The 19,970-nt window shown below is 42.9% G+C and overlaps 1 protein-coding gene across 2 annotated transcripts in view; it reads right to left on the bottom strand.

The window, feature by feature from the left end:
- LOC142579398 (cell adhesion molecule Dscam1-like) overlaps window positions 1-19,970 on the bottom strand; it is a 377,301-nt gene that overhangs the window by 21,761 nt on the left and 335,570 nt on the right. For both annotated transcript variants that reach the window (XM_075689534.1, XM_075689535.1), the window contains exons 18-24: window positions 19,844-19,914; window positions 18,753-18,990; window positions 15,887-15,985; window positions 13,478-13,663; window positions 7,578-7,877; window positions 4,974-5,144; window positions 2,813-3,057 (exon numbers count right to left, since the gene is read on the bottom strand). In XM_075689534.1, the coding sequence (XP_075545649.1) occupies window positions 2,813-3,057; window positions 4,974-5,144; window positions 7,578-7,877; window positions 13,478-13,663; window positions 15,887-15,985; window positions 18,753-18,990; window positions 19,844-19,914 (1,310 nt within the window). The remainder of the gene's footprint in view (window positions 1-2,812; window positions 3,058-4,973; window positions 5,145-7,577; window positions 7,878-13,477; window positions 13,664-15,886; window positions 15,986-18,752; window positions 18,991-19,843; window positions 19,915-19,970) is intronic.

Raw genomic sequence — 19,970 nt, 5'->3', positions numbered from 1 at the left:
GAGATGGCGTGTGCATGCGTCTATAATTAAGAAATACATACTGTGTCCAGTGACAATTGCCCCTCCTTACACGTGTGAAGGTTCACCGCAATGCTTTGCATACGCATCACCGCATCACATGAAACTGACTTTCAGGAACTCGCATTATGCAACGCGCTGTTCTTTCCGAGCTTCACAGCCAATCGTGAGGATTACAAAGTGGAGTCGGTGCAATTGCAGGCAGCGGCGAATTCTTTCAATCAAAAACATGCCACAAGAAGCTTAATAGCGAACGTTGAAGCAGCGAGGCATTGCGTTGCCGCAGTGGTGGCCACGGCTGCTAGCAGATTTGCGTGCGAGAGCACCGGTTCAAAGTGGCGAGATAATCAAAACGGCGGTGGAAGTGGCTTTGATTAATGCCGTTTCGGACCTGCGGTCATGGCAAAAGGTCAGAAAAATCGGCCAGCGAAGAGTTCTCACGTCCGAAATTTCAGACGTTTCTATAAATAGACTCTATGGGGTACGTGGTAGTGCCGCGAAGCCGTCCGAATTATCGGGCATGTCCCAAAAATCGGGCGTCCAGAAAATCTGGCACTGAATGAACACTGGCAACTCCTCCAGCCGACGACAGGGCGTCAAAGACGATTTGTTATGATCCCTTTCTATTACTCTATTATTACTCTATTAGCGCAACTTTCATTCCCTTTCAATAAAATTACAGCTCATTTTCCCTGATAGAAGCACGAATTCCCTGAGATTTCCCTGAGTATTTACAGACTATTGAAAACCCCTGAGAATTCCCAGTTTTCCCAGTTGGTAGACACCCCGTTACCCTTGACCATTTTTCTTGCTAAGCAAATGGTTGGGCGTTAGATTTCTACTCTGTTTAGTAGCTTCGATATTATTTCTATATCAGCTTTCGCCTTTGGACACACAGAAAGTGGGTGCACTTTTGATTAGGCAGCGTGTTAGGATTGGGCAAATAGTACCACCAAATGAATTAATGGTCTGTTTCAGCATTTTCCTGCATCTTGTTAAATCTTGGCTGGGACCTCTTGCTGGGACCGAATTAAGCGAAACATCTAATTAACCAGAGTCAAATCAACAGAAGTCTACTGTATACTACTAAATATGCATGTACCGCATGACAAATAAAATACAAGCATACTTTAGTACAAACGCATATGTTAGGGGCAGCTCAGATATGCTAAGTCAAATAAGATTCTAGGATGTCAAGCACTGTCTGTACACATTTTTGGATTCAAATGTTTCCTCGCTAAACAGCATGCATGAAAACTGCACAGAAAGCTAGGACCTCTTTGAATCTCAGCAGCTAGATGTGCTGCAATGGAATGTTAAGCAAAGTGTCTTTTGCTGGTCTATATCAAAAGTATTAGCCACTAATGCCTTTTCGTGAGTGAGTGGTGTGTGTTTGTGTGGCCAACAATTTGCGCAGTGCAAAAGCAGTGACTACCGCTAAAAGCAAATTGGCTGAGTTAACTTTAAAGTGGCGAGGTTAAACGTGTGCTGATACAGCCTGCGTGATGGCAGCATTAGGCCATCCAACACGTCAAAAGGTTTCGCAGCCTGCTGCTCCCTCAATACAGGGTCCCTTTGTATTGAGGGTTTGGACTACCCACAAGGGAACGATGACAACCTTCACAGAGCCAGCAATTTGTGTGCAGATGAATGCCAAACACAACAAAATAAAAGGACACTGCATCCTGTGTTCAAAGTAGGGTTGCATGGAATTCTCCTCCTTATATCATCACTGTCCTCTGTAAATTGCGTCCTGTACTTAGAAGATGGATGCACGAAGCACTGCTTTTTATATCATTAATATATAATGCATGTTAAACTGGTATAGTTGTCCTCCTTTCTTATATCCAGTTGCCCCGTCCCACAGTTTGTGGGATCTGCATTATTTCTTTTCTATTGTACATCATCCTAGCTATCTCTCTCATTAAGTACTATTGAATTCACTGAAGGTTTCATTGTGCTTCGTGCTTCTGTTTAATTGTGGGGGCTTATCCGTTCTGGACATGTGCCAAATATTACCAAGCAACAGTGGCTCCTCTAAACACATGTTGGTGCTGATGAGCTTATGGCTTCATTGGCAGAATGTCTGCCTCTGAAACAGGAGAAGTAAAGGCAGCTCCTCTCCTAAATCTACCAGTGGTACGGATTGTTCCTCCCTTTCGCTAATTGTATAATCATAATTTCAGCTTGACAGTTAAATTACTGGCCCAACGAGTAGGTGCAGAGCTTTATTTGCTGAGCTGCTAATCAGCTAAAAAGTAAAAACGAAGAATCTTTGTCAAGGTAAACCTAATAAATAATGACAGATCATCTTAGCAAAAGTCAGCTAGACTACAATATCAGCAGGACACAGTGCAAGCATGGCTGTGAGCACCCTACTCCTTTTTCTAAGCTGTCTTAATAACTATAGCCACATGATACGTATTTAACATTCAGAATGTACTGATATTTATTCAATGGATCCTGACCAGCCAGCCTATATCTCTGGATCCACACGCAATTTCAATAATTTTGCTTGTAATAACAAACTTGACTTCAGTAAACTGAATCGAACATGAATTAAACCCCACCTAATGCCAATTGTAGTGCACAACGACCAGTAAAAGGCAGTTTGACTGTTAGAAAGACAAAAAGCTGATCACATTGACAAGAATTAATGGTTTGAAAGGTTAGGCATAAATTAACACATGAACCCAAGAGTGTTGTCCTTTTCGTTGTTCCTATGTTTGTGTTACTTATGCTTAACTTCTGAAGCCATGCGTTTTGGCCACATTAGGGAATCTCGAAAACGTACCCATCTTGGGTAAGGTACTTCGTAGATGTGCTCCCGCCTCGTTCTCTTAAGCGTCTGTGCTGCTGCTGCCTCCCCGTCTGTACAGCCACCCCCTTGCTTGCCAAGTGCCTGTACCTGACCCATGGCGTAGGGTGAGGGATAGTAGAGCTGCTCCTTATTGGGGCTGGCACTCTCCAGGCTGCTCCCGGTCTGCTTCAGGATGGACAGGCTCATTGCCTCCAGGTTCTTGTCTTCAGAGCATGCATCTAAGAAGGAGAGTCAGAAAAGAAGAATGAATTTATAGGGACAACAAAGTAATAGCAATAAGTGACTGTGTTTTATGACGAACAGCCACAGATGAGATCATGAAAGTAAAACTTGAAGCTTTAAGTGAAGCCAATTTACAGTAGAGCCTTGTTGATATGATCCCGTTACATACGACTTTCCCGGCCCCAACTTTGCATTCGAGAATAGAAAAAATGACTCCAACAGTTATGCTTTATTTTTTAATAGTTCACATGTTTCCGGAAAACAAGATAAGATAATATAATAATAAGATAATAATAAGATATTTTGGCACCGATGCTAAGTACATTGCCAAACAGCAATTGCATGATATGTTATCCATTAGCTAGGTCAGGTTTAAAAAGGAAAACGCACAAGGCGTGCAAAATCGAAAGCAGTATTTACCCTCCACAGCAGCTTTCCTGCAATACTCGCCTGCCCACCTCACATGAAAATACTGGCACGCACGCATTTCCTATTCCAGTATCAGCAAATATCCTCCCGGGTCGTTACACGTCACGTTCATAGCTATCACCACCAAACCTACTGCGATAAGCATCTTTACCTACAACTTACACAGCATGTAGGGCATAGAGCTTAGTAGAAGCGTATTGCACACGTTTAATACGCGATAACCCAAACGTGCTGCCATTCCCTGCTGCAGATGGCATGAAGTGTGAATCGTGTTTCACTTTGGTGACATTGTAAGCATCGCATGCTGCCGTCACCCACTGACTCAATTTCATTTCGGTTTCTTGCAGCCATTGTAAAACACTATGCCATAGAAAAATAGCAACATGACGCGAGTCTTGGGTTGCTCAAGCCCCAACTGCTTGATGTGCATCGATGACTCCTGCCGCAACGATTCACGATGAGTGGGCACATCAAAACTGGCGAAAATTCCCTGCTTGGAAAAGCTGCTGACCTATGCAGAATTCAAGGAGCATAAATATAAGCTTTCCAAAGCTGCAAAAACGGCAATGCATGTCTCGGGCCATTCAAGCCCCGAAAGTGCTGCAATCGTGCTGAAATGAATTGCGCAACACTTCATTTTACATAGATATCAACTAGTACAGTTGAGCCTGTCAAATTGTTTAGTGACCTCGAATTGCTGATTTTCTTGTTAGTATGTTTCTTCTTGTGTTTTGTTTCCAACATGTATGAATGAGGTTCTACTGTACTATTAATTGAAGCACAATCTTTGCAAGTGAAGAAAAATTTATCTTGGCACGGTAACTGAACCTGGTACCGCTGCATTTCCCCTGAGCACTTGTTCTAACAAATGAGCTTACAAGGATGCTAGCAGTAGGCATCACGGTGCTCAATTAACCAACAACTCAAAACAGCAATTATGGGGTTTTACGTGCCAAAACCACTTTCTGATTATGAGGCACACCGTAGTGGAGGACTCCGGAAATTTCGACCACCTGGGGTTCTTTAACGTGCACCTAAATCTAAGCACACGGGTGTTTTCGCATTTTGCCCCCATCGAAATGCTGCCGCCGTGGCTGGGATTCGATCCCGTGACCTCATGCACACCAGCCCAACACCATAGCCACTGAGCAAGCACGGCGGGTTAACTCAAAACATGGCAGCATTTGTTGAGAATACTAATTCTGCATACATATGCAAAATGGAGAAAGATGCATAAAAAAATGATTTTTTTTTTAACAATGAAGCTTCCTTTCTGAAAAATCAGTATAGGGGATTCTTGGGGGTACATCTATTGGTATATTCTTACATATATATATATCTATGCTATGTCTCTGATATGCTAAAATGCTATAAACCATCTCCATTTCTCGGCCCATAAATGATCCCTGAAACAGCCACTCGGTTAAAACTCATTACCGTAACAGTTCTCAGTGAGTGCGTGCAGAAGGGAGCTTGCAGTTACCGATGAAGTGGTTAGGCACTGCCTGCCTTCGTCTCCGTGGTATGATGAATGCTAGTACAGCCACGATGAGTACAATGACAGCCAAGACACACAAGAGTGGCACCATGATGCTGACACTCTTGTAAAATGCTGGCTTCCGTCCCTCCAGGCTGTTCAAGGGAGGAATGCTAGCTGCAATAATTAGAGCAGTAAAACTACATCAGGTCTGAAATCAAATGAAGAATATGTGAAAGTGTGACAAGACACTCTGCGCTTCAGAAATCTCCTTCTGGAGAATGCAACAAAAATACTACAGTAGACCTTCAATAATTTAACTCCAGTTAATTCAATTTTTCAGCTAATTTGATCCCCACCACAGGTCCCGACCATTGCCCCTGCATTTCTAAAGACCTAAACTTTTGTTATTTTAATCCTAAAACCGGCCTTAGCAGGATAATTTGAACTTGATCAGTCAGCAGGCATGCGCCTGACCCCTATGGTAACCCTAATAGCGATGTCTTTGGTAGCAGCGTCTGTCTCAGTGGAGCTCAGGGAGCAGTTAATGCATCAAACACATGTATATTCTTGGACTACCAAATGAATTGACGGCGTATTGTGTTTTCTCTGCACCTTGTTTGATTCCACATGCCAGATAATTCGATAAATTTTGTCGGTCCCGTCAAGGTTTAATTAAGGGAAGTCGACTGTATAGAATGTGCTATTACTTGCCTTCTCCAAATGTATTTTCTTTGACCTCACAAATGAGCCGTATTGAGAATCACTGAATTGTGCATAAGCGATAAGCTAGTTCTGATCAACTTGACTTCAGGTGACAACTGAGACTGAACGTGAAAGTGTTGAACTACCTAATTCATTTCTGATCTACACTGAATTCATTGTGCTGTTATAGGTCCAATAAGTGTAGTTCTTCATTCATACAATGAATTGCCAATTTAATTTAACCAGGGCTTGCTTAATTGCCTGCCGTAGAGCACACTACTATTCGGCAACAGAGGCAATAACGTGGCACTGGGCTTCAATATAGAGCTCCTCCAATTTTACTAACAAAACTGCTGTCATAGCGCTGGCATGCTGATGCTCAGAGAGGTTGGATTGAGCCTCGAAGTTGCCAGGATGTTTGCTTTTCATTCTGCCAATGTGAAAAGACCTTTGTGAAAATGACAAACTGTGGTAAAACTGGAGATAAAGCAATGTTGAGCAGGTAAACAAATAAGACTGGGCTAAAATAGCATGAAATACATGGAGAACAAGCACGAAGGAAAGTTTAATTCTATGTGTATAGAAGCAGGCAATGCATAATGTATACATGACATAACACCAAGAAAAGTCACTAAAGGCAGAGCAAATGAAGAGTGTGGCACTATGCGAAGGATATTAACCAGTAGATGTGAGGTGATCATACAGATACTTTTGTTGTTATCCAAAGTGGCAATAATATTGCATATTTTTTTTATTTCTTTAGAGAGGCAAAAAAAATCAGTCTTTTTCATGAGGGCTGAGTGCTGGCCCAAATCTCCTGGACAAGGTGAACACTATGCTCACCTCACACAGAACTCTAGCAATGCTGTGACTACAGGTGGCGTTGCAAATAAGAAATGCAAATATGGCAATCAACATGCCCACTCAGGTGGAAAACAAACACGCGATTAATTTATTATGTTGCCATGTTGAATTACTTTCTTGTGTCTGTCCACAGTAAAAATAGTAAAAATCATTTACTGGTCTAGCGAATCATGTTTGCCAGAACTGCTTAAGCAAGAACAGGAAGCATGTCTTGCCATTTCACAGTGCATGAGTCTTAGCATGATTGCTTTCCTCCACCACTGGCACCTAGGTACAATAACACAGACTAATTTTCTCCCCGTTTGTTCTCTTAAACCCAAGCTGATAGTAATAGCTTTCTGATGCAAAAGAAAAAAGAGCTGATCAATGATTCCTTTTGTAAATACTAAATGGCAGCTTCACATGCTACTCCTGGGCTTCCCTAGAAAAGGAGCTACAAGAGAATGAGTCCATGATAACAATATTCTATTCCAATTTCATCATTTCTTAATGCTTCATTATTTACTCAAACAGCGCACTGCATAAGTTTATTGGAATCAAACATTATTTCTATGTTGGTGCACTCGCATACCTGCATGTTAAGGCACATTAATGTTCAAGATCTCGTCTATGTTCACCAGTTAAACCCAACCTAAAGGGAGCTTACAGACATGTTCACCTTAGTACAAATTCAGGTTAACCTAAAACAAAGACAAAACAAAGACCCTAAACTGTTCAGCTAAGAATATTTGGCACTACAGAGCTCACCTAAGGCAAAGTATATTATAATTGATAGCGCATACCCATCCTGGGTCCTTTATTTCTGTGCTATACCATTTGCAAGTGCATCACTATGTGTGTACATGGCTTGAAACTGTTCATAAAATAAAACACAGTTTTATTTTACGGTCGTTGTCCACTGATGCAGGCAGAACAGTTCAGAAAGCAGCATGCAGATCTTATAGTTGCAAATAATGGCGTGCAATCATGAGCTGAAACTAACAATTGCTGTTAACTGTTCTGAGGTCTGTCTCACCCACATCACCCGACTGTATACGTTACCTCCAGTTCTGGTGAAAGTGCTGAAGGTATAGTCGTGTTCGGTTGTTCCTGCCTCGCTGTGGCTCGCTAAACGTAGAATGTACCACTTCCCGGGCACGAGGTCGGGCACCACAAGCACTTTTTGCTCGGCTGGAATCGAGTCAGACACAAGCACCCAGTCCTCCTCGCCCACATCCTGGATCCGGTACTGCACTGTGAAAGACTGGATGGGGCAGCCCGCCGCACTCCAGCTGCTCAGGTGCACTGTTAGCGTCGCACCATTCACGCTGAGCACGGCATCACGCTTGGGTGCCACTGGTGCTGCAGGTGCCATAAAAGATCAAAGGAATTACAATGCGTACACTGAAGTATGGTGGATGCCACAGAAAACAACAAAACGCCAACACAAGCAAGCGCACACTGGCACTGGCTTATGGTTTAGCTAACAGAACACTAGCATCAAAATCGAAAGGTAATATGCTAGTATATAACCTAATTCCCAGTTCAACTACAGGTGCAGAAAGTCCTTTTTCTAGGCTCTATTGCATGCAGGCCAGTCAGAAATTGCATTCGGCACGAATCTGCACGACTTTTAAAGAAAGCATATGATTGGCACTGCCAGCAAGCATGTGATGGTCAAAAATCATTTTGAGTAAGCAAGCTTTAGGGTTAGTTTAATTTATTCACTGCAACAAGTATAGTAGTTCACACTAGAATGCCCTCTATGCCACAGGATCAACAGTTGTTGAAGAAGAGATGTCTCTGGAGCCAACATTTCGACAAAGGGCCCTGTCTTCATCTTGGCCCTGACATACACACATAGGTCAGCAAGATAAGTGGATACTCACTTATACTGACAAACCAATATATTCGCAATCTATGTACTAGCCCACACTCATGTTCACTCATGCTCATCAGCATTCACTCAAATTCCAACTCAGGCTGACCAACACACACTCGTGTTCATAGCCGCTTCAATTCACACTCATACACATCCACTCATGCTCATACCAACTCCCACTCATCAGAATTCACTCACACACACATGCTCACGTCTGCTCACACTCGCATGCAGTCACCCAAGCTGATACTATGTCCACGGAAACTCACCGTTACTGACTTTCTTTCATGCTGATGTTGACTGGCACTCCCTCCCAGTGGTACTCACATCCACTTGTACCCCTCGTAACTTACTAATGCTCTATCTCATGCCTGTGACTTGAGTGTGCAGCAAGAATGAGACAGTGTACTCGTGAGTCAATATGCCAACCTATGCATAGACAAGGCCCCTCGTCGACAAAATGATGGCTCCAGAAACATTTCTTGTTCGACCACTGTTGATCACATCAAGTCTATTTTACTGTGCGCATCTGTCTTCTTTGAATCTCTATGTCATATGCTTCTCCGCAAACGCAAACTTTGAGCCTGTGAAATTTATGCACCGAGCACAAATAAAAAGACTGACTAAGTATTACTGTTAGGGTAGTTTGTTGTACATAATGTCAAAACAGAGCAAAGCATTTCCAGTCAGCACACTGTCTCTAGCCATATTTTTTTCATGCTTCTGTTTCCTGAAGATGAAGGCAAATCCTCTATCCCACACTGTTTGCCATTTCACTATTCTCAATGAGGATTCTGAAAAGAAAGGCATCCACAAGCAGGAATTCAACTGAGCTTGTACCACTACGAACATCCCCTATTGGATTGGTTTACCATAAAAAAAAAAAAGCTGCAGGATAGGTTTATATAAGAGCTTCTCATTATGACTGCAACATAATATGGTATTCTTACATGATAAATGCTTGTGAAATCACTGTGGTTTTACTATAATAATTTGCATTTGTATTGACTTTGCATTATCAAACTCAATGCTGAGAAAACGCTGGTCGGAAAGGCCACAACCAGTACAATGACATCTTTTGTACAAGCAAATAGCAGTCAAATGCATAGCGACTTTCTAGGACAGGAAGCTTCAAGTAAAAATAAATAATACTTCTAAACCTTGCTATAACAAAATTTCATCCAACAGGAAAATACCTTTTGATATTCATTTTAACCATATATTTGCTGAATGCTGTTACCGGCACGGCACATTTCTGATTTAGTTCTTTGTACCTGATAATTCGCCATCTCTGAGTTCACTATATCAAGGTTGAGCCCATTAGCTTCCAAAGCTGGGAACAATAACAGAGGCCATATTGCCAAAGGTGGTAGTTCACAGAGTTACAAGTGCTCTTGGTTTACAAAGCTATTCGTTGATGGCACAACAGCCAGGATATGCTATACAAGTTTAGAATTGTTTTCATAAGATGGCACTATATGTCCACATCAGCGTGATTTGAGTTTTTACTTTCTGTTTATACTTGAAGCAGGAACACACATTTCGGCACGTCTGCCCTTTGGAGCAGTGCAGTGGGCACAGTTCCCATGTCATATTCTGTGGAACCCTGGCAAACAAAATTCATCATGGCCATGCGAAGTATGCAGTGCAAAAAAAAGGAAGCAATATGACAACAGGTGGGAATGTTAAATGAGCGATTCTCCTCTACACATGCTTGTGTTTCAAGCATTTAATGTGTTAACATTCTTACGGTAACTGACGCACTTTGGGGGGTTACCTACATATGTATATACGTGTATAAAACCACCCACCCACCTACTTCCCTACCTACCTACCTATGATTGTATGTAACCATTTTCCTACCTACCTGGGTCACTGAGTGGTCCATGGTCAAATAGAGAGCGCATTGGGCTGCTGTGCTGAGATAACAGGGGTTCGAAACCAACCATCGGACCAATTTGGGTGACTGAGTACGTGGCAATGTGTACAAGCATGCCACTCTTCAATCACTAATTTTGTAGCAATGTGTACATGTATGTCACTCTTCAATCATTATGTGGCAATGTGTACATGTATCATCATCATCATCAGCCTGTTTTATGTCCACTGTAGAACGAAGGCCTCTCCCTGCGATCTCCATTTATCCCTGTCCTGTGCCAACCGATCCCAACTAGTACCCACGAATTTCCTCATTTCATCGCTTCACCTTGTCTTCTGTCATCCTCGACTGCGTTTCCCTTCTCTTGGTACCCATTCTGTAACCCCAATGGTCCAACGGTTATTTAACCGGCGCATTACATGACCTGTCCAGCTCCATTCTTTCTCTTAATGCCAGTTAGAATATCGGCTACACCCATTTGCTCTCTGATCCAAACCACTGTCGTTCTGTCTCTTAACGTTATGCATAGAAATCTTCATTCCATCGCTCTTTGTGCAATCGTTAACTTGTTCTCAAGCTTCTTTGTCAGTCTCCAAGTCTCTGCCCCATATGTCAGTGCTGGTTATATGCACTGATTGTACACCTTCATTTTCAATGACGATGGTAAGCTTCCAGTCAGGAGCTGACAATGTCTGCTGTATGCGATCCAACCCATTTTTATTCTTCTATGAATTTCCTTCTCATGATCAGGGTTCCCTGTGATTAATTGATCTAGGTAAGCGCACTCCTTCATAAACTCTTGAGGCTGACAGGTGATCTAAAGGCATTCATTGAAAAGCAGCACTCACTTACTCACACATACCCAGAGGCCGAAGTTGGCATCAAAGAGGTTTACTGAAGACCAGCGCAGACCGAGTGGCACGTGCTCAGTTCTCAAAGTCGGCATCAAAAAGTTTCTTTGAACAGCAGTACGTGCCTATACAGTCAACCATCTAGTGACCCATGTCAGTGTGAAAGAGGTTCGTTGAAGAGTGACATGGATGTACACATTGCCACATATTACTGAGGATGTGGCAATGTGTGCGTGCATGTCACTCTTCAACGAACCTTTCACACTGACAAGGGTCACTAGATGATTGACTGTATAGGTACGTACTGCTGTTCAAAGAAACTTTTTGATGCCGACTTTGAGAACTGAGCATGTGCCACTCGGTCTGCGCTGGTCTTCAGTAAACCCCTTCGATGCCAACTTGGGTCCCTGGGTACGTGCGAGTAGGTGAGTGCCGCTTTTGAATGAATGTCTCACGCCAACCTGTGGGTAACTGGGAATGTGCCGCACTACAATGACGAAAAAGATCCTATATATTTCTCCAGTGCTGTGTGGAATCGAACCCACGTCACAACAGTTGCTCAAAGATAGCAAACCGATACAATAGCAGGCTACACCACAAATGTGCCGCTCTTCAATGAACCTTCACCAACTTGGGTCATTGAGTGTCACTGAGTGTGGCGTGAAGCGAAAAACAATACTCAGTGTTCAAAGGTACCGGTGCACCACGCTTTTTGTCTCGGAAGCCACGTGCGAACAATGCGCTTCACTTAGTGAATGCTAATGCATTACTGTCGACAGTAATCGTGAGATGGGTTCTGCCAAATTTTTTCACAAAAATTGTATCTGCGACAGTTTATAGGGTTCTGAACTGAAAAGTGCTACTCTACATAGTGAATCAAATTTACTTATTATGATTTCTTTAGCATTTAATACTGTAGACAATTGTATAATGAGCACAACAGCAGCAGTTTGCTGTGTGTGGGGCAAAATTAATTGGTACAGATGGCCACCCGACATGCATGATATTTGGTAGCCAAAGCATTCACTGCATTACCATCTCGTTTCATGACAAGCTGGCTATACCAGAAATGAAAAAGACAGAAAAAAGATGGTCGCTGGCATGTAAAAATAGCTTCACAGATGCACATTTACACAACCAATTCCGTAAGTTTAGTTGAACATGGTTTTCACTGCACTTGCATGCCACTCTATGCAGTAGGCCCAGTAGGCATGACCTACGTGATTCCCCAGCAAGAAATATCCAAGACACACGGGTAGATGCCTAAATGTACTGTATTATCAGCGTTAAATAAAATGTGAGTGGCGGAGCACGTGCTGAAAGCATAACTGACAGTAAAATGCATGCCATCGAGTCATCACCACGGACACGTGCATGCATCCGGTTAGACTGCACTGTGCAATGATGCTCCCCCAAAAGTATGATATTTTGTTTTCTTTTCTGGTTCTCTTTTATTTGAAAGCAAGAAAATAAAAGTCAAAGACAGCATGCACTATGCATTCAGTTATGCTTTGGCCACACGCACCGTGTTAACATTTCATTTCACGCCTATAGTACATCAAGGTAAGTGAGTATCTTACATCTAGATGTCTGTTCTGTCATTCTCTTGAGTTTTATAGAGAGCCGCAATGGCTATGGTTGCCAGTGGGCATTCTGCAGCTGAGCACGAAGTCATGGGTTCAATTCCTGGCTGAAACAGCCAGGAATTGAAGTTGAAATGTAAAAATGCTCATGCATCGTGCCTTAGGTTCATGTAAAAGCACCTCTGGTGGCCGAAATTATTACAGACTAACTTCTATGGCACCTCTCATAGCCTGTGAGCTACTTTGAGACATTGAACTTGGCAAAATTGTCAGGCCGACATCTCCAACCCTAGGCTGTCTTTATAATATAACACATTTTTTATTAGATAATTTTTTACTATCTTTAGCTTGGTCTGATTCTGTGTGACACAAGCAGATGATAGTACATGCATAAAATTTGCTAATTCATCAATAAAATTTATCTGCAAGTGAAGCAGCTGTCTCCATCACCCAGTGTGGTCTGTCCAGGCTTCAACATGTTGGTTGGCCATTAATTAATCAACTGGGGCACCTGATGTTGTAGCAGTTTGCACTAAATGGTATGTGAGAAAGATTGTGCAAGACCTGGTAATACACAACATTTCTTCATTAGCAGAGCAGCGGGACTCGGCCCTTTTCGCTTAGTATACCAGCATCAGGACCCTAAATAGGAGAAAATGTTGTCACTTGTAAAACACTATTTCTTTAGCAATGCAATGCAGAATGAAACCGAGATCTAATGTTATGAAAAAAAAAAGAAAAATGTAAGAAGCAGAGTGCTAACTTACGTCCTCCCTGAGTCTTCGCTGACATCACTTCACTGGGGTCACTCTTGCCCATCTTGTTGAATGATGCCACATAAAACTGGTAATTTGTTCCACAGAGAAGATCTTGAAAGGTGTGTGTTGTCTGGTGAGCAGGAACCTGATGTTCTTCCCACGTGCCATGTTGAACCTTGATGTAGATGTAGTAACCTATGGCACAAAGATCATAGATCAGAGCCAATTCACAATGATATGCAGTTTGAAAAGCTTGCTTTGTGAGCTTTGTGAGCTTTGTGCACATATTGCAGTCTCCCTTCAAGATGAATACGGTGAAGCTGACTACTCAGAGAAGCTCAATCATTTAAGGAACATTACTTATCTCTTGGAAGATATAAGAAAAAAGAAAACATCCAGTGTGTGCAACACCCTTCGAACATGTAGTATTCGTGTAATGAATACTCTACGGTACAAGAATGAAGAACCCTGTGTAACACCAAAATGCATGTTACAAAAAAAAAAAGAAAAAAAAAGACATTCTAGGTAACATACTGTTCTGTATCCAATAGTGCATAATACACTGCTAATGCTACACTGCTATATGGCAGCTCCACTATCAATATAGCACCAGACAACAAGTTTCAGTAGTTTTGAAAGGCCTTCTGTTCCATCCGTACAAAATTGTGTTGTGGCTCCTTTGCGGCTCGCATGATCATTGACATAAACAGATTGGCCGATGATTACACTTCTTGGTAATGCAACCTTTGAGCGCAGCTGCTGCCTTATTTCAACAACAAGCAACTGCATACAGAACATGCAGTGCCGAACGGAGGCGGTTCTGTGGTTCAGATTGGGCAGCACACACTGCGATCTGCTGCTATCGAGCCGGCGCTCCGGCGACGCACCATGTCATAGTGGGTAACCACCGCGGAGAAGGGGGGGGGGGGATTAGCCATTATTTAATGTTTTTTCTGAGGTGGGATGAGGAGACAGGTGGAGAACAGGGGTATTGAGTAGAGGTCACACACTCATTCACTCACAGACAGGTCTCAATGTGGCTGCACAAGGTTGGGGTGGGAAGCAGAAATAAGGGGGCGAAATGCTATAACTCTCTTTCGAATCACCGCAACGGCACTGCGCCAGGTAAGGGGAAGTAAAGGGCAAGAGTCGAGGCGGGAGGACAGCCAAGAGCAAGCACTGCCAGAGGCGACAAGTGCCACTGAGGAACGCGCCCCGCAAATGGGGAAGCGAGAGACATGGCTGAGAGCTGTACAATAATAATAATATTTGGGGTTTTACGTGCCAAAACCACTTTCTGATTATGAGGCACGCCGTAGTGGAGGACTCCGGAAATTTCGACCACCTGGGGTTCTTTAACGTGCACCTAAATCTAAGCACACAGGTGTTTTCACTGAGAGCTGTACAGCCACGCAACGTGAAGACAGAGGAATGGAGAGCCGTGAATCATGCACAAGGCGGCAAGTAGCGCCCACCGCTAGTACTGCAGCAGTACCACAGCAGTACCACGACAGTGGGGGAAGGGATGGTGAGGGGGGAAGGGATGGTGAGGGTGGAATGGACGATAGCTGCGAGAGTCACCACAACAGCGCTGCACAGAGGAATTGGGTAAGAGAAAGGTGAGAAGGCATGATCCGGCTTTGCAGGACAAAGGGAGAGCAAGGCTGGCGCCACGCACGAGAGATGGCAGCAAGAGGAAACAGCAATGTGTCGTTGCACTACAATGTCTGACTGGGCCCCCAGGTCTCGACACATCAGAGGGAGCTGTTCAATGCAGTGTTCAATTCGAGAAATGAAAGTGACACCAGCATTCCTTCTCTGCCACCTCTTCAAACACATTTTACACCTCCAACCACTCTGCTTCCTCCTTAAGCAACGCCAATGCAACAACTGAAGCTCCTATTGCAAGCACCATTTTCTCAAATTAGACTATGGATTGCATCTGAACGTACCATTCCATAGCTGCAGTTACTGTTTGGATCCAATCCAATCGACATGCCACGCGAAGCCGGTCTCATAGCGAATGCGTGACTGCCTGAACTGGCCACCACTTGTTACGTTCTGCTCCTAGCAGACAACGTGCTCAGTTTCAAAATGATTGACTGGAGCGAGTAGTCATTTTCACATCAACAAAAACGTAGTCGTGCCCCACGGCTGACGACGTGAGCACAGCCTAGACCAATCACACGCTGCGAAACTTAATATGTGCACTGAACAATGATTTCTGATCCCCCCCCTGAGGGCTGCCTTGAAGATGATGTACTTGAAGAGTGTACTTTTTTAAATAAATAGACTTCAAGAACTTATGATTTGAACCACATATAGTATATACATCAAAGGCACTAGCAGCTGCACAAAAAGAGAAGCACAAGAAAGATTAATGAGTAAAATAAAGAAGAAATGCTCATTAAAGCATACCCATTATAGTTGGTTCATCATTTGTGTTCGAGTTCCATTGCAACTGGATTGAAGAAGAACTGGTGCTGAAGACACTCATCGATGGTGGAGGCGGTGGATCTAGAGAGCAGGGAGAATAGCCACAAGGTGGCATCAAGCAACTCTTTTGAATTTAACAGGAGACAATATTCAAGACTTGTATATAACTAGGCTTCAACATTTTCGATCTAGGTCGAAAGAAAGAAACAAAAAGAAAGAAAGAAAAATTTTTTTCCCCGCATAACTGGGTATTAACTGAAAAGGGTCAGTGGAAGCAAATTTATGAGAGAGCAGTCTGTGCACAGCTGCAATTCTACATGCGGAATAGTGCAAGAAGCCTGGAAAGGGCAAGGTCACGTGTCCGCCTACTGCCCAAGCAATGTTAACTTTTTTTTTTTCATGCACTTTGCTTGCTGCTGCAACAAAAACGAGAACTGGGGAGGGGGAGGCAGTATGCAGAGGGAGTCCTGGTCTGGGTTGCTGCAGGCTTCGAACTGTGGCCCCTGTGGAGGATGAACAGGGCAAGCTCCCCGCCAAAGGTAATGCAGGGGCAATGCAGACAAAGCCTAGCCACAAATAAATGTTTTGTTCTATTGCAGTCCTTTGAAAGTGCATCAGTGCTTGCTTGACTACCATCCATGTGCTTTGCTGATGTTCCTATGTAACCCCTGTTTTGATTCCAATCACATGCACGCAGTGGCGCTACCCTCTCGGGCCACTTAGCGGACGTAAGGTGAATTCTGAAGATGCATTGTTTCTGTCGAAACCATGCTGCTCAAGTGCAAGCCCCTGGTGCCATAAAATGTGCCCAATTGAAGAAGAAAACAATTTGAAGCACAATTTGATTGTTGTGCATGCAATATATCTGTGGCCTAAAGCACATGCTTCCAGAAATTACAGAAAGCAGATAAAGTGAAACATTTTAGTGTCACTGAAGCAGACAGAGAGAGAGACTAAGTTTTCAACTTTGCTTTTCTCTAAGCACTTCAGGCAAGGGCACATGATGAAAGCAATGCAACATGCATTAACAGATGCAACAAAAACAGCAGGAATTTTTCTTAGAAGATGGTTGGTAGTAGTCAGGCAGTAAATCTAAAATTTTTTGCCTTGTTACATAAAAAGAAGGCCCAACAATGGCCTAACAAGTTGTTGCCCCAAGCCACTGCTGCTATATAGCTATGTTTCTTTTTGTGTCGTCCTCAAACTCATGCATTCGGGCAGTAGGACGCTGCCTCGTCTGCTTCAACTTCTTCGGTGATTTATGGCAGTCTATATACAGCACATTGTGTTTGCTTCAAGGGCAAGAACTCTTTTCCAGTGGCACATTCTAAGTGGGTTTGTTAATTCCACCAGTCACTTTGTATCAACTTGCTTTTCAGCTGATGGCTTTCTCTTGCTTCATCGCAAAGAAAAGAATTCTGCCAGAGCTTAGAAGAAGTACTGACATGATATTGTTGGCACTTCATTTTATCACACTAAGTGAAGGTCCTAAGCCTCTAAATCGCATAAAATATACTGGCGAGCCTCAGAGCACCAACAGCTTTCCTACAGCCAGTTTAAGTTTCATTTCACAGGAGGTTACCTACTGTGTCATGAAGTCATGATGCAGAAAGTGATCGCGTGGGACAAGGACATTGCAAGGTTTTGACAATCACTGCAGCCTATTCAGTTGCCTCCTATGCTGCTGCTCATTGTGGGTGCCGATGCAGCAGCATACTAGATGACAGAGCTAGCTGGAGAGAGTGTCAAAATATGACAATCTCTTGCTCCCATGTGATCACCTTCTGCATCATGACACAGTAGAAGCGAAGTCGAAACTGACTGTAGAAAAACTGTTACCTATAATAAATTATTCAGGGCGCTCTGAGGCTTGCAAGTATCTTTTCTAGGGTTTAGAGATCCCAGACAATTCACTTACCACAAAAATTACCACAATTATTACCATGTCAGTAAGCTTTTCATTGTCTGCTGTGTCACTTCTACATGCTGAGAGACACCATGTGATTTTACTGCAGAGTGTAAACACCAGTGTGTAACACTGCCCTTTTGCACAAAAGCTGTGTTTGCCACCAACACACAGCATCAGCAGCAAGAATTGTTTGATGAGCTTTACAAGCAAGTGAACAACGGCAGTGACTAAACATTTTAGCAATCTTGATAATTTAGTAAGAACAAAATATAACTTCAGTGTAAATTACATGCAATCTCCAAGTAATAAATTGTGCCGTGATCTAGCATGGAGTAGTATTTTGTTACCCTATGGTAGATATAGGTTTGCGAAATCCGCTGTAACTTACTTGACAGTCAAAGACTGCTGTTTCCACAATATATTTGGAATTTTAAAACTAAAGGAAGCAGGATATAGAGATGAGGGTCCCAAAGTGAGAGATTGCACTGAAAACCCTAGCTTACTGTCATCAATAACATACTTGAACTACAACTTTAGCACAGCAGATGAATGAACTTTGAAATAGCACAATCCATTGGTGAATATGGCAGCATTCATTTTAACTGAAGAGAATGCTATTGGCATGTCACAGCTTCCTGTAAGGATGAGTAATAAATTTCGTAAGATTGCCAAATGCAAATGTTGCATCAACCTACATATGCAGGAAAGATGCAGTCCTGCAACACTGCTCAATAATATTTACTCGCCAGAAATATGCGAAACATTCCAACAGACTAATAAATAGAAGCAGCACTTTCACTAGTGAGAAATCACTGTGCGCATGCTAATTACAGTGTATAGTGTCTGTGAAAATAATCAAAAATTACCATGAAGCCCAGTTTTGTGAGCCCATGCATCACAATAAGCATTTGGGTGTAGCACTACAACAAGCTTTCTTACCATTCTCAAAGGTCTCAAGGTGGATTTCCTCGCATGGCGGACCAGTCCCTTTTTCGTTGAATGCTTGTACCAGCACCGTGTACTTTGTGGAACGTTGCAGTGATGTGAGCAGAGCCTCCTCTTTCACACTCCCTGTTGTGTCGACAGTTTTGTAGACATAGGTATCCGACGACCCATGTTTCTTGTAGCCCACATAGTACCCTTTGAGTAGGCCATTTTGGTGCTCCTTTTTCGGTGGCTGCAACATAACAATGATACGAGTTCTTCACTTGTTACTGCTACCGCCCAGAAATCTAGGCACAGTTAATGGTTTGCACACCAACAAGCGCAGTGGCACCCTCAATGTCTCATATTATGTTCAAAACTGATGTAAGGAAGAGGGCATGCAAGACAAATCGGAGGACTGGAAAAGGTGAAGCTAAAGAAACATTTGTCACATGCTAATGACTCTGAGTGTTTCTCCATATCATCAAAATGTTAGGAATGTTGATATTAGCAGCATAAACATTTCTTTGCCCTGAAAGAGTAACACTGCAGCAACAATCAAAAGCAAACTACTGAGCATGCGCCAAGCTCACCAAAAGCAACCATGCAAAAACAGTGAGAGCGTGACGAGGTTTATTGGTGGGACAATTTAGCAATGATGCTACGAGCTGGCAGGATGATGCAATGTGATGCACAGTCTCAAATTGACAGCAGCAGCCAAAAGTGCATGCGAAACACTGGTGATGCTGCTAGGAGGATGCTCGTTTTCTTTACAAGATATACAAAATGTGTTACTAAGGCAGGCTTGAAGAAAACCACGAAAGATTTTTGACTTGCAGTGGAATGTATCATTTAGATCGCTGTGCTGATTTTCCCGACAAAAGGCGACACCAAGATGGACAAGGACAAATGACTATGCAGCTGCCAGTCACCTGTCCTTGTCTTTCTTTGCTTAGTGAACAAAACAGTGTCTTTAGCCTTTCGAAGCCTTCTTGAAAATGCTAGTACAGAAGTGAAAATTCAAGGTAGTTGCGAGTACTAAACCTATACTTTGGTAAAATAGATTGTTAACATAATGTGAAAAAGAATCGCACTTTTTACATTACCTGCCATGTCACCTTGAGAGTAGTTGAGGAAACTGGGGTTGCTTGGACATTTAGTGGAGGTCCTTCAGGCGCTGTAAAAAACAAAAGAGTAGCAGCTTTACAATAATTGAATTATTAGAATCAAACT

The sequence above is a fragment of the Dermacentor variabilis genome, chromosome 4 (assembly GCF_050947875.1).
Source record: "Dermacentor variabilis isolate Ectoservices chromosome 4, ASM5094787v1, whole genome shotgun sequence".
In the NCBI taxonomy this organism is placed as follows: domain Eukaryota; kingdom Metazoa; phylum Arthropoda; class Arachnida; order Ixodida; family Ixodidae; genus Dermacentor; species Dermacentor variabilis.
The sequence above is the reverse complement of the archived record's forward strand: the minus strand, read 5'-3'. Positions and strand labels throughout refer to the sequence as shown.